This window comes from Canis aureus, chromosome 2 (assembly GCF_053574225.1).
Source record: "Canis aureus isolate CA01 chromosome 2, VMU_Caureus_v.1.0, whole genome shotgun sequence".
In the NCBI taxonomy this organism is placed as follows: Eukaryota; Metazoa; Chordata; class Mammalia; order Carnivora; family Canidae; genus Canis; species Canis aureus.
Genome location: NC_135612.1, coordinates 73,759,230 through 73,775,186, shown reverse-complemented (window position 1 = coordinate 73,775,186; position 15,957 = coordinate 73,759,230). Strand labels below are relative to the sequence as shown.

The 15,957-nt window shown below is 36.4% G+C and overlaps 1 protein-coding gene across 7 annotated transcripts in view; it reads right to left on the bottom strand.

Annotated features, from left to right (window-relative positions):
• The window catches only part of SMIM14 (small integral membrane protein 14), a 93,850-nt gene that overhangs the window by 76,263 nt on the left and 1,630 nt on the right, over positions 1-15,957 (bottom strand). For 4 of the 7 annotated variants that reach the window (XR_013368794.1, XM_077879121.1, XM_077879091.1 and 1 more), the window contains exon 2: positions 3,171-3,280. The exons of the other annotated variants lie outside the window; for them this stretch is intronic. Coding sequence is in view for 3 of the 4 variants with exons in the window: in XM_077879121.1 (XP_077735247.1) it covers positions 3,171-3,280 (110 nt within the window). In the remaining variant the exon portion in view is untranslated. The remainder of the gene's footprint in view (positions 1-3,170; positions 3,281-15,957) is intronic. 7 annotated transcript variants of the gene reach the window in all.

Genomic DNA, 15,957 nt, shown 5'->3' with positions numbered 1-15,957 from the left:
CTGCTACAACACTTCTAAAAAATAATTTGAGGATATGTATCAAGAACCACAGGGGTGCCTGGCTGGCTCAGTCACAGAACATGCAACTCTTAAAAACTCTAGACTCACGGCTGTGAGTTTGGGCCCCACATTGGATGTAGAGTTACTAAAAAATAAACTTATTAAAAAAAAAAGGACTATAAAAATGTTCCTACTAATGACATGTATTATTTGTGGTTTATTTTTAAATACTTCAACAGAGGAGGGGAAACAGAAGGCTGGAAAGGAATAAATCTTCCCTATAGAATTCCAAGTAATTTAAGTAGATTTTTTTTTTTTTTTTTAAGATTTTACTTATGCATGAGAGACAGAGAGAAAGGCAGAGACATAGGCAGAAGGAGAAACAGGCTCCATGCAGGGAGCCCGACATGGGACTCGATCCCAGGACTCCAGGATCATGCCCTGGGCCGAAGGCAGGAGCCAAACCGCTGAGCCACCCAGGGATCCCTCTTAACCCCTTTACATTTTATAACTTGGGAGTCTCTGGCCTCTGCTGCCTCTGCTCCACTGAGGTTCCAATGAAAACTGAATGCAGGACTTGGAAAGGTGTTTTCCTTTCCTTCTTAAAATAAATCCTCCCAGTACCTACATCAAAACATAACAAAATGGCATCTTATCCTCTATACATCTCAAATTAATTCCTTAAAGGGGGAGGGGGGTGCTGGCTGGCTCAGTCAGTAGAGCATGTGACTCTTAATCCTGGGGTCATGAGTTCAAACCCCACATTGGGTGTAGAGATTACTTTAAAAAAAGAAAGAAGAAAAGGAGGAGGAGGAAGAGGACAAAAGCAAAGTAAAGCAATCAGGTCCAAGAACCCAGAATTACTGCAACTTGATTTTTCCTTTATTTTTCTCAAGGCTGCATTATAAAAATATGTGCCCTTATTCAACCTCCCTACTTTGTTGCCAATCTCTAGTTTTCTTCTTCAATAAAGGTTAGTTCTCTGCCCTGCTTCCAAGAGCAATATTACTAAAAATTCATTTCCCTCATAAGAAATGAGTCAGAAATCCAGTATGCTCAATGTGAAATTCTTGTGGTTATGGGAAAAAAGGAATGTAGAATTACTATATGCCCAGAAATTAAACGCAGGGAAGAATTAGGCTACATTAAAATGATAGTCTAGGTTCTGTTAAGGTGATCAGATGATGTTTTTTCTTGTTTTCCTAAGTTTCTATACTACATTTTACTGCTTGAATCAATTATGTATTTACATAAGAGTATGTAAATCTGTATATATATGTAAACATTCCTACATACATTAAACAAATGATTCTACCCAAAATACTAAGGTTGATGTCGGAAGTCCCACACACTAGTAAATTTTTATCTATAAAGAGAGGTTTGCAAATAGTCTAAAATCTTAAGAATTTAGTATTTAAAAATAATTATATTTATATAACCCTAAATGGCTAAGGACAGAAGTAGTAAGGACACTTCATTATATACCATTTTGTGGCTTCTGAGCTATTCAAATATTAACTTTTTAAAAGAATAACCATACAATAAGCTTCTTCTTGTTCTTCCCTCTACTATGACCATTAGCTCTAGGAACAATAATTGCATCTCAATTTTCTCTTGGACTAAATATGCTAAATTTTCTGAACCCTCTATCTGACCCCTTGTCATCACTGAATTTGTTGGCCAGACTTAATATATAATAAAAAGCTGGAACACCTAAGTGGCTCAATCGGTTAAGCATCTATCTCTTGATTTTACCTCGGGGCATGATCTCAGGGTTGTAAGACAGTCGTATCAGGTTCCACTCTAGGCAATAGATATAGATATAGATATATAGATATAGATATATTTTCAAAGGGTTTCTAAACTTTTTAAGTAAACATATTACAAAATGAACCAGGAACGCCTGGGTGGCTCAGTGGTTGAGTGTCTGCCTTCGGCTCAGGGTATGACCCCAGTTTGGGGGTCGAGTCCCACGTCGGGCTCCCTGTGAGGAGTCTGCTTCTCACACTGCTTATGTCTCTGCCTCCTCTCTCTGTCTCTCATGAATAAATAAAATCTTAAAAAGAAAAAATGAACCAAATCCCATCATCAATAAATGACTAAGTATATAAACGGACCACACAAAGGTGGTTTAGAAATACAAAGGGTACTTCTAAATCAGCCTTTGTCCTAAATCTGGGATAATCATTCTTTGCAAACTCAGTTTGGAAAAGATAACCTTTCCCTAAAGAGTACACTTATGATGAGCTCTAAGTACAGCACTGCTGAATCACTATATTGTATACCTGAAACTAACATAACACTATGTTTACTATACTGGAATTAAAATTAAAAACTTAAAAAAAAAGAGTTTACCTTTCTTTTCTCCTAGTCACTCTTTGGTGGAAGCTTTAACAAGAAAAATCAAAATACTGAAACTAATGTTGATATGATGATTTGCCAAATCGAGTTTAAAATAAAGGCAAATGGGGGACACCTGGATGGCTCAGGGGGTGAGTGAGTGCCTTCAGCTAGGGGCGTGATCCTGGGTCTGGGGATAAAATCCTGCATCGGGCTTCCCACAGGGAGCCTGCTTCTCCCTCAGCCTATGTCTCTGCTTCTCTTTGTGTCTCTCATGAATAACTAAATAAAATCTTTTTTAAAAATAATAAATAAAGGCAAACGGGAATTCACTTTTAAATTCATTTTAAAAATACACATGAAAAAGAACAAAAGGAAAAAGACAAGGACTAGCTAGTTTTGCTTCAGGCATTTTCCCAAGGCATATCCAGAATCACAGACATCCGGATGCACACCATAGCTGAGATGGTAAGAAGGAAAAAAAGAAGGTAGAGAAAGAAGGGTAAGAAATAATACTATAACCTTAAATAAGAAATAAATTCTTTTTTATAGAGTTTTCTGAACATACCAACCACAAAATGAATTTATTTATACATCAAAGCTTGAATTACAAATAAATGACAGTATCAATATTTTAATAAATGGTCCTAGGAAAACCTCCTAGCAATTAAGAAGGAAAAAGCCCATCAGTAATGCTAGAAAACAATTAAGGCGAATATTTATTTGACTGTTGTGTAAGAATTACTACATACAATGGAAAACACCAACAAATCAACAACTTAATACTGTGTGCAGGGGATCCCTGAGTGGCACAGGGGTTTAGCGCCTGCCTTTGGCCCAGGGCGCAATCCTGGAGTCCCGGGATGGAGTCCCACGTCGGGCTCCCTGCATGGAGCCTGCTTCTCCCTCTGCCTGTGTCTCTGCCTCTCTCTCTCTGTGTCTATCATAAATAAAGAAAAAAAAATCTTAAAAAGAAAAAGTATAAATAAAAAAAAATACTGTGTGCATTTAAAAAAAGAAAATCCCAAATAAAATAAAAAAGAGCAAAAGAATTGGGAAAAAAAACACATTTGACTAATATGGCCAGCAAAGACATCTTAATAACAGAGAACATATGCAAACAGATTCTTAAGTAAGCTACAGACCGCATTTGAGATTATAAAACTATAAAAACTGGGTGGCCTGGGTGGCTTTGCGGTTTAGCTCCGCCTTCAGCCCTGGGCCTGATCCTGGAGACTTGGGATTGGGCTCCCTGCATGGAGCCTGTTTCTCCCTCTGCCTGAGTCTCTGTGCCTCTCTCTATGTCTCTCATTAATAAATTAAAAATAAAAAAAATCTTAAAAAAGACAAACTATACAAACTTTTAAGGCAATATGAATCTAGAAGTTAAAAAATGTTCATGCCCTCTGAATTAATTCTGCTTCTAGCAAAAAAAAAAAGAAAATCTAAAATACAAAGATGGTTCTCATAATTTTGTAAGAATGAAAAACCGGAACAATCTAAATGTCTAGATAAAAGGGAATGTTTAAGTTATGATGTATACTGTGAAGTATTATGCAGCCAAATGCTTCATTTTCTTTCATAATGACATGGGGAAATGATCATAATACAAAATTAAAGTATATATCAAAAAGGATATAAAAATAAGCAAGCACATGTACAGTTAAAAAACACAGGAAAACACACGTTCAAAAAAGTTGAAAGAATGCATACCAAAACTTCAACATTGGGTATCTCTGGGTAACATGATTTTAATTTGCGCTTTACACATTTTAAGTATCATGCAATGATCATACATTAACTCTTAAAATAAGGAAAAAAAATTTCAGATGCAGCAGCTAAACCCAGGAAAACTAACTCAGATTTATCAGTAAATGGCAAAAAGTAAATAACTAAAAACATGGCAGGGATATAATTAAGAGGTTTAGGAGACATCAATCAGATGCAATGTACAGATCTTATTTGAATCCTAATTCATAATTTTTTTTAGTTTTATTTTTTTAAAGATTTTATTTATTTATTCATGAGAGATACAGAGAAAGAGAGGCAGAGACATAGGCAGAGGGAGAAGCAGGCTCCCTGCAAGGAGCCTGATGTGGGACTTGATCTCGGACCCCGGGATCATGCCCTGAGCCAAAGGCAGATGCTCAACCGCTGAGCCACTCAGGCGTCCCTAAATCCTAATTCAAACAAACACTGTAAAAGAACATTTTTTTTTTTTTAAAGAACATTTATGTTAAGAACAAAAACTCTGAACACTGACTGGATTAAAAGACATTTAGGAATTACTAATATTTATATATATACTTTTTTTTTTTTTAGCATAACTACAATTATCACACCTAAAAAGAGTCCTTATCTCTGAGAGATCCCACTAGGTATTTTCAGTTAAAGGAAGAGAATGCCTGGGATCTAGCTGAAGATAATCCTGCAAAGGGAGAAGCACAGACAAAATAAAACTGCCATGAGTGGGCAGCCCTGGTGGCCTAGCGGTTTAGCGCCACCTGCAGCCCAGGGCGTGATCCTGGAGACCTGGAATCGAGTCCCACGTCAGGCTCCCTGCATGAAGGCTGCTTGTGTCTCTGTGTCTCTCTCTCTCTGTCTCCATGAATAAATAAATTTTAAAAATCTTAAAAAAAAAAAAAAAAAAAAGGCCATGACTTAAGTAATTGTTGAAGCCAGTTGATGGGTACACCAGAACTCATTATACTATTTTATCTTTTTGCACCATAAATTTCAAACATACTCAAAGTTTTTTTAAAATACAGTTTTACAGAAAAACAAAACACTCTTCTGCTTTCCCCATGCAAACATAGGTAGGGGGTTCTACTTGAGAAATCAGGGATAACCAGGCTGATTCAAGGTCAGAGGATGAAAATTATCTTCTGTGATTTTAAGAAAGTGACTTACAATGAAATCATCTTTTCAAAGAGTCAGCCAAATCTTTACAGTCATCAAGAATCATATCAAAATTCTTTCCATTAAAAAAATAAAAACTCACAGCAAGAGCAAAATGCAAAGTAACAATTTAGAATGCATACAATTTGTTTCTAAAACAGAAAATCTAAAAAAATAAAAAAATAAAACAGAAAATCTAATAGAGGGGATGTTCAATGAAATGGGGAATTCAGAGTAAGTATTCTATGCACTTCTTCTAAAAGGTATCAATTCTACTGATGAAAGCTCCAAAGTTATAAAACCAAGAAAGTGAAATATGCCAGAAACTGCTGGCACTGCCTCCAGGTCATTCAGAGAGCCCACACCTGAGTTTGCTTTCTACTCTATTTTTAACCTTATTCCCAATTATATCAGAGGTAACGGTTCACTTCTAAAAATAATGTTTCTAGAAACAGCTTTCCTGCTCCAAGTTTTTATGCAGAGGTTTTTATCCAATAGTCAATTAGATAAGTGACCAAACAGAAGAGTAGAGAGATATCCCAAAACTTTGGCTATCTTTCATATTAAACATGAAGAACAAAATATTTGTCTATCATTTCTAGCAATACTATCATTACAATGCTATAGACTAATATACTACAATTAAGTATTTGGGATTACTTTCATCAGAAGACCCAACATCTCAATGTAATAATGTGTTCAAACTTAACATACAACAGACTTTTTTACAACATTTTTAACATATTCACTTACTCTATTCTTTTTTTTTTTTAAGGAAAGTTTTTTTTTTAAGATTTTATTTATTTATTCATGAGAGAGAAAGAGAGAGAGAGAGAGAGAGAGAGAGACAAAGACACAGGCAGAGGGAGAAGCGGGCTCCATGCAAGGAACCCGATGTGGGACTCAATTCTGGATCTCCAGGATCACACCCCAGGCTGCAGGCGGCGCTAAACCGCTGCGCCACCGGGGCTGCCCCACTTACTCTATTCTTTTATCAAAAATGGATCTCAACCAAACATAGCCATACCAAAAAAAAAAAAAAAAGCCATACCTATAGTTTATATTTGCCTGTAGCTTGGCTAACTACTTTCACATGCTAACAACAGCCCTTCTGACAAAGTCAAAAGCAGGGAAATTATCCATTATTATTATTTAAGATTTTATTTATCCATCCATGTGAGACACAGATAGAGGCAGAGACATAGGCAGAGGGAGAAGCAGGCTCCCCACGGGTAGCCTGATGTAGGACTTGACCCCAGGACCCTAGGATCACAACCTGAGCCAAAAAGGCAGATGCTCAACTGCTGAGCCACCCAGGCACCCCAATTATCCCTATTTTTAAATGAGGAAAATAGGTTAAGGGAAACTAGCAATTTGACCATAGTCACACATCTAATATAAGACTGGACAGGAAGTCACAATGTAAATTCCTGACCCGGATTCATTCCACATCTGTCTTGACATGACCAATCACGCTAGTGACATTTGTTTCACTCTTACAAAGATCACTTTCGAGCAGTACAGAAATTACATAAATATCAACTGACTTCCTATTACTTCTTACTAATAATGTACTTTTAAATACATTTGCATCTCTGATGGAAAGAAGTCACGGAAGTATGCAGACACAAGTTCAAATTGGTCAATCATTTGCTAAAAACTGTGCTAAAGCTATGACTGGGAGAAGTTAAAGACATTTTAAAAATTTAAATATTGAAATAAACTCCATTATCTATACCTTAAATATCAATTCTTTGTGCTTAGGAGTTAAGATTCCCTGAATTCTATCATGACAAGTTTTTTTTTTTTTTTAAGATTTTATTTATTTACTTATTCATGAGAGACACACAGAGAGAGAGACAGAGACATAGGCAGAGGGAGAAGCAGGCTCCATGCAGGGAGCCTGACGTGGGACTCGATCCTGGAGATCCAGGATCATGCCCTGGGCTGAAGGCAGTGCTAAACCGCTGAGCCACTCAGGCTGCCCTATCATGACAAGTTTTAAAACTCAAATTATTAGCCAAACAATTATAGGTACAAATCCCTTATAATATTTCCTATACTAATCCAACAGGGTGACCATATATTGTTCCACCTAGAATGAGCCATTTGTAAGAGAAAATACAATTAAGAACCATCTCTGAAATTCTTACAAAATATTTTTACAAATAACTAAAAGTTTCAAGACACTCTTTCAGAGAGACCATACTATTCAAAAGGAAGAGATTAAAGCAGGCTAGAAAGGATAACAAAACGCTTATTTTCCACAGAGTGGAATGCAAGAAACAAGGTATGATCAATAGGCTCATGTAAGATATCACTGTAGAGATAAGATATATACTAGAGGATGATAAGTCGTCCTTTACTCATAATTCAACAAATCACAACTTGACAAGTGGTAATATTAAAACTTTGGGGATGCAGCAGTTCTCACCTACTCACTTAAAAAGAACTGAGGTCCAGACAGCTTCGGGGACTTACCATTGTCACAAAGCAAAGGTCAAATTCAAACCCATGTCTTCTCTCACTTCTCCTTTCCTAAGGAGGATATATCTAAAAAGTCGTCAGGGGACTAAGTAACTGGCAGAAGAGTTTAGAGGAGGATATAAAAAAAATAAAGGGCATCCCCTACCTCTAAGAGCCTGCAATCAAACTAATTATTAATTATAATTAACTCATAGAATAATAATTACATACCAGTATATAATTAACAGCCAAAATAAATGTCACAGACAAATGACTTCTCAGGAGAAAGCTCAAAATCAAAGAAAGGACCTACTTCTCTTCTCAACTAACCTATCCCATTGCTTCTAAAAGCTTAACTCTTCAAAGTCAAGAATTTCTCAGCTTAATTCCTCTGTATCTGCAGCACAGAGCTCTGTTATAGGTCTACCTCTAGGGTGGCCAACACTTTTCTAGAAACTCAGTTACTGTGACCCACTTTCCCTATATCTGAGACACTACCTTCTATTTCCTCAGTGACCTTTTTCTCCCTTACCTATTTGATCGTACTCTAGGAATCACCTTAGGCTAATACATCATGGGATAGCAGAAAGAATATATCTTAGATATAGAATTCAAGTTATGGCACTACTGGGAAAAGGATATATTAGCTTCTCTGTGACTTCAGTTTCACTATCTATAAACCAGGAGTGATAACTGAAACTATTCTTTTTAAAGGGTTGTTTCAAGGATCAAGTGAGAATGTGTAAGAGTGCTTTATAAGCTATAAAATGCTCTGGGCCAATTCAACTCTAAGCCCTTAGATTTGAAATTTATCTTCAACTCTCAGCCCAAGATCTTTGTATACTCCTTCGGCATGTATGCCCCTTGGGCTCAGCTATCACTCTTCTGCATACAAGAGAAAGAGCAGAAAGAAGTCTTCTGTTCTTGGCCCCTCACCTATGAATTTCCTGTCCTCTTCTGGCTTTTCCTTACTTTTGTTCAATCCCAAAGATTCTCTCAAGGTCTGGAGTAAAATTTATTATGAATGGTCAAAGGAAAAAAAATTTCCAAGTGAATGATCTTGGTTTATATTCAATATCATAACCAAAATCTTCATATTCTAAAATGTTTTCTAAAATTTCTACTCAGGAGTACTTATTAGTCATATTCTGAATTAAAAAATTTTAAACTGGGGATCCCTGGGTAGCTCCGCGGTTTAGCGCCACCTTCAGCCCAGGGCGTGATTCTGGAGTCCGGGGATCAAGTCCCGCATCCGGCTCCCTGCATGGAGCCTGCTTCTCCCTTTGCCTGTCTATGCCTCTCTCTCTCTCTCTGTCTTTCATAAATAAATAAATAAATAAGTAAATAAGTAAATAAATAAATAAATAAATAAAATCTTTAAAAAAAATTTTTTTTAACTAAGGGAAAAAGGCTGTTTTTCCCTAAGTTAGAAAAATTCAACAGAAGAGGACACAAAAATTCCATACCATGTTATCCCAAATCACAGTGGATAGAAGTTACATAGTTAAGAAAGCAGTTTTCAATAGCTGTATTACAAAATACTAAGGTGCTCTGAAATTGTGAAGTATATCACAAGAATGTTACAAGTCTGTGAATGATTTACATCATTCAAGTAAATTAGAGTGGAATCAAGACTTTTTCCTCTCACTCATCTACTTGCCTATATGATTTCTTGAACAGAAAGGAGTTATGGTTATTGCTCTCCCACCTCACGGAACTCCTCTCATCCATGCTATGGCTAGGTAGCATGTCTGTACATAGATGCACATAAATGCCATTTATGATGACAGGAAAAATGCTTAGAACCACTGTGATAAAGAAACCAATATTATCAAAAAATGAAATTAGAATACAAATTTTTTTGTCCTCAAAATTTTGTCATTTTGCTTTACATAACTTTTGCTAAGAGTAACAAAGAAACAAAATACATACTATGCAAAAAAAAAAATTAACTTGTATTTTAAAAAGCATAGTGTAAGAGATAAAGCAAGATAGCAGCCAGAACACTGACCTCTAAGCCTGGTGCAAATACCATAAAGATGCTTACTGCACTCCTATCTTGATTTGAAACATCTTTATTAGCTGTTAAATTTTGAAAACACTACATGTAGTACTTGTCAATGAGTGCAGTCAAGCAAAAACCAGCTTCATTTTGTATTTTTACAAAGCTGAGACTCACATCTGTGCTTTGATCTAAATTTAAAAAAGGAAATGAAAATTCAATATGAAAATAAGCAATGAGAAGGTAACTTTCTCCAAAACAAAAGCACTGAAGTTCATAATGTCATAAACAAAATAAAAACCCTATAATATATCTAAAAATTGGGTTTTAGTTGGGAACCAAGATTTTACTTTTTCAAAGGAGCTTTTATTTTTATTTATTTTTATTTTTTAAAGATTTTATTTATTTATTCATGACAGACACACAGAGGGGGAGAGAGAGGCAGAGACACAGGCAGAGGGAGAAGCAGGCTGCATGCAGGGAGCCCGATGCGGGACTCGATCCTGGGTCTCCAGGATCTGGCCCTGGGCTGAAGGCGGTGCTAAACCGCTGAGCCACCCGGGCTGCCCAGGAGCTTTTTTTTTTTTTTTAAAGCAACACAAATTCATAGTTTTAAAATTCAAATATAAAAAGGTTAAAAAATGCAAAAAGGTAACTCTCCTCTCTTCTGAAGCAACCTCTATTAAAAACTCTCATGCAAATCTTCTAGGCAGTACAAGTATATGTATGTTGTATATTACTCATCAAATTTTGATTAAAGTCACTATCTTTCAAATCACTAAAATGCTAAATAGAACTTTTCAAAAAATAGACTGGTTGCTCTAATTATTCAGAGCTTTTATTTATTTTTTTATTTTTATTTTTTAAAAATTTTTATTTATTTATGATAGTCACAGAGAGAGAGAGGCAGAGACATAGGCAGAGGGAGAAGCAGGCTCCATGCACCGGGAGCCCGATGTGGGATTCGATCCCAGGTCTCCAGGATCGCGCCCTGGGCCAAAGGCAGGCGCCAAACCGCTGCGCCACCCAGGGATCCCTATTCAGAGCTTTTAAAGCTAATGTTTCATCACTTATAATGGTGAAAAGCAGGAACTACATTCATATTCAACCTCAAATGAAAACTTTAAGTAATCCTTTTATTCAAAGTATCTTCTAAAATGTAGCCAGTTAAGGGGTGCCTGGCTGACTCAATCCAAAGAGCATAGAACTCTTGATCTTGGGATCATGAGTTCAAGCCCCCTGCTGAATGTAGACACCACTAACAAAATAAAACTTAAAAAAAATGTAGCCAGTAAAAAATGAAGTTTAGAAAATTTCTAAGGCCTTGGTAAAAAGCTCATTAAGTTAAACCAAAAAAAGGGGTGCCTGGGTGGCACAGTTAAGTGTCTGCCTTTGCTTCAGGTCATGATTCCAGGGTCCTGGGATCAAACCCTGTGTCATTGGGCTCCCTGCTGAGTGGGGAGCCTGCTTCTTCCTCTGCCTGTCCTCCTTGCTGGTGTTCTCTTTCTCAAATAAATAAATATCTTTAAATCAAACAAAACTCTAAGATACAAGCTTATATGGGTATCATATCTCATTTATACCAAAGATGCATTTTAAATAATTACATAAGATTGAAAGAAAATACACGTACAGAAATAACTTTTGAATGAGATTATAGACTTTGTTTTGCGCATCATATAGAACTATCTCTTGCAGCTTTTCAGTAACAAGTATGTCTTTTGTTAAAAAAAAAAAAAAAAAGAGGGGCTATTAGAAATCCATATCCAGTTCAGGTTTATTTATTTATTTTCCCCCAGTTCAGGTTTAAATAGAACAAAACAATTCATGAAAATAGTTCTACCAGCTTATTCTGACACCTGTAACAAGTAGGTTTATTTATTATAACTTCCATGAATCTGTAAGACAAAAAGACTACACAATACTGCTGTAACGAAGTCCATAAGCTTTGGGTCAAGGCAGAATTGGGTTTAAATCCCAACAGTACCAGTACCTTTACCCTGGACAACCTACCTAACTAGCCAGAGCCTATTTCCTCCAGTATAAATTAGGGATAACAGTATCTGACTTAGAGGACTGATGTAACCAGGTAAACAAAGTATGCAAAGGAACTCAAAGGACCAGCAAATATAACCATTAATAGTAAATATCATTATTGATATTCAAGCAGGTAACTGTTTTTTAATTTCAGACTCAAATAATTTTCAGCCCTTTTTCAAAATGGCTTTCAAAGTGCCCAAACTGCTCTTTACCCAATACAGGATGATCAACTCAAATGTGCTCAACTATAGAAACAATCATTCATATGGTTAGTATTTATTATATGGGTCAAAGCATGAATATACAGATAAATACAAAACAAAAAAAAAAAATACCTTTACTTATAAGCCTGTAGCAGTTGTCTAAGAGGTTGGGACACCAGCGGTTGAGTGTCTGCCTTCAGCTCTGGGCCTGATCCCAAAGTCCGGGATCGAGTCCCACATCTGACTCCTTGTCGGAGGCCTGCTTCTTTCTCTACCTAGGTCTCTGCCTTTTCTCTGTGTCTCTCATGAATAAATAAAATCTTAAAAAAATAAAATAAAATAACTAAGAAGTTTTACAATCTTAAAAAATCTTAATATAAGTCAAAATATAACAGAAAACAGTTGGGAGTACTGAACTTTTTGCAAAATCTTCACATTCAACATACTAATATATTATTCATCATTACCAATTTAGACAATTTAGTGTCTTATATTGAGGTTTTGTTCTAAGTCCTATTAAATTATATGGAAAAAGATATAAATAATTTCTTTTAGCAATGCACCTTTTACAAACCTAAAGTTGTAATTTTTTGTCTTTTATTAGGCTTGTCCATTAGCAAGCCTACTGATTATCTAATTGATCCTCCCTGACCTCATGGTCCTCCCAATCAAATAGGGAATATAGGGACACCAGGGTGGCTCAGTGGTTGAGCATCTGCCTTTGGCTCAGGGCCTGATCCTGGATTCCCAGGATCAAGTCCTACATCAGGCTCCTTATATGGAGCCTGCTTCTCCTGTCTCTGCCTCTCTTTCTGCATCTCTCATGAACAAGTAAATAAAATCTTTAAGAAAAAAAAAAAAAAAAAGGCAAGATAGCCACAAACAGTTAAATACAGAAGGTGAAGTGATGGGAGCAGACATATGGCTATTTACAGAAACCTGAGGTGGGCAAGGACAGACCTCTGGTAAAGGTCATGTGTGACCTGAGCCTCCAAAGATAAACAGCCAGGCTTAAAAGACCGGGAAGAGTCTAAAGACAATCAATGTTTCTCTAGTTTAACTAAGTTCCTCCACCACGAAAAAATCAACACACCAATCAAATTTAATTTTTTTTAAAACTTATTTGGAAAGGGGTCTTGCAGTGAGAAATCTATTCAGTTTATAATGACCCAATAATAGTTCAAGTAGTAAATCACCCAAATCAATGGAGAGAATGTAGGAAGAATTCAAAATGACTATACGAACAGATAGTAAGTGATAGGTTTTTTGGTATGTGGAACACAAAGAGAAAACACTTCAAATACTTTAAATTTACTGTAAGCTTGGTAGGCTTCTCGATACAACAAAGCAAGAAGACCTAGAAGTCTTTGCAGACGTCACCTCCTTCTGCAGCTTTGCCTGTGCAACTTCAGGCAAACAGACCAAAAAAAACCAATTGGACTTCATTAAAGACTGGATTGGAAATGCGCAGAATACACTATCTGGCCCTTAATAAAAACATGGCCTTTCAAACCGAAGTACTATGTACAGTTCTAAACACTAGTTCAGAGGCAGCAGGGTACAGTGATTAATAGATGTGTTCAAATCCAATTTTCTGTCACTTACCATGTCACAGTTCCTTCACTTGTAAAATGGGAGTAGGAATACCTACCTTTGAGTTGTTGTACAATTAAATGAAAAACATGTAATTTTTTAGCATAGTACTTAAGGGTGTTCCCCAAAATGGTAGCTATCATTACTACTATAAAGCAAGAAGTAAATCTCCTAGAGAAATGTCATTAAAATATCAAGAGGGGAGCAGCCCGGGTTGCTCAGCGGTTTAGCCGCCTTCAGCCCAAGGCAGGATCCTGAACACTTGGGAGCCTTCAGCCCAAGGCGTGATCCTGGAGACTTGGGATCGAGTCCCACATCAGGCTCCCTGCCTGGAGCCTGCTTCTCCCTCTGCCTGTGTCTCTGACTCTCTCTGTGTGTCTCTCATGAGTAAATAAATAAAATCTTTAAATAAATAAATAAATAATAAATAAATAAATAAATAAATAAATAAATAAATAAATAAATAAAAATAATAAAAAATATAATACAATGTGGCCGTTCTTTGGCCCAAACACCAAGAATTACTGAAAAGAACCAAGGCACTGTCCTATTTTAAAAGGGGGGGGGGCTAAAAACTAGGGTTCTTCCATATAAAGAACTGATCTAAAACAGCATGTTCAAGAGAAATACACACTTGTTCAGCAAGTTCATTCATTCAGCTAACATCCATTGAGTTCCTACTATGCAGTGAAAAGGACAGAGAAGGTCCCTATTTTCTCTGTGAAAAGGACAGAGAAGGTCCCTATTTTCTCTGTTTAATTCCTAGTGTAAGAAATGGAACATAAAAAAATAAGGAAATTCCAGGTAATACAAAATGTTATGAAGAAAATGGAAAGATAATTGGGGAGCAAACTCCTCAAAGAAACAACATATGAACTGAGACCTGAATGACATGAAATCAGCCACTGGAAAGTCTGGGAGAATATTGAAGCCACAGGGCACAGTAAGTGCAAATACCCTAAGGCAGGAACAAGCCTGGCAAGTTCCAGGGACAGTGCCAACAGGACTGGAAAACAGGAAGAAAGTGACGTGGCCAGGCTCCAGCTTACTAATGTAGGCAGAGAGATCAAGCAAGGTGAGTTAAGGGAAGGAGGCAGGGCCAAAACATGTAGTTTGGATTTTATTCTGGCCGTGCTGGAAGGCTTTCCAAAAAAAGGGTAACATAATCTGATTTACATTTTAAAGGATATCTCAGGCTGTAATATTCTCTTATATTCTCTTATTAAGGCTGTTAAGAGGAATGCACCATAAAAAGCCAAAGTGGAGGCAGGGAGACTAGGAGGTGAGAGTGAGAATGAGAGCTGGCAAAGGTAGAGGCAATAGTAATGAGAAGTAGTGGGCAAATTTAGAATGCATATATTAAACACTATCATTAACGGCAAATCAGAGAAAAAGAACTAAGTCACACATAAGTAGTAAGCACCTGAGACTGATTACCCAAGAGATACAGAATAAAAATAGAGATTGAAAGGTTTTAAGTTAAGTTTGTGACTAAGGGACATGAATGGGTTATTAGTATATTGACGATACTTCCTAGTAAGTATCCTCTGAAGCTGAGGTGAAGGGGACATTTCCTTCTCTTTTGGCACCACCTAGAAGGCACTGGACTAAATGGGCATACATCCAAGACTCTTACGTGTGATTCATAAAGTAAAATCTTTCGGGACCTTACTGACAGAGGCCCGGCCAGGTGGTCGGCTTTTGGAGCAGAACATAGCCATGGAAAAAGAAGTAAAGCTTTACCCAAATCAAATCACTAAATTAGCAAAACCCTTTTAAACTTCTGTTATCAACTTATGCTATTCTGCCCCTGCTCTCTCAAGAGTTAAACAAGAAAACCTTATACTGTCACACAAAGCATATTAACTTCTTAATATTATCATAGAAGTCTGGGAGGAAATCTTTTAAAACCAAGATTTTAATCATTACGGTTTTGCAAACATACAGTGAATATATCCTAAAATTTAAGGTTCAAAAGTCCCTCTCTACGAAGATAGAAATTTTCTTACTCCAAAGTGCTACCATGTAGAAAAACCAGGTTACAGAAAAGCACATGCAGTATGATACCATTTTTGTGTAAAATGTGTTAACGGTCAAAAAAAAAAAAAAAAAAAAAAAGCCTGGAAGGATATATAAATCACTACTAACATTTTGATTATCTCTGGATGGCAGGATTATCAATGACTTATTTTCTTTTTTTTGCTTATCCATTGTAATAACTTACCAATTATAAGTTATTTCGTATAAGCTAAAATATTCAGTTCAAGTTACATAAAAGGTAAAAAAAAAAAAAAACTTCGAGAAAACAATTTCATTTATCTAGATCAGCAGGATTTCAACTGTGGTATTAAGAAAAAAAGAGCTCAGTTGCATACACAGGAGAAAGCAAGCTGTTAAGAGGAGGTCCCTGGAACA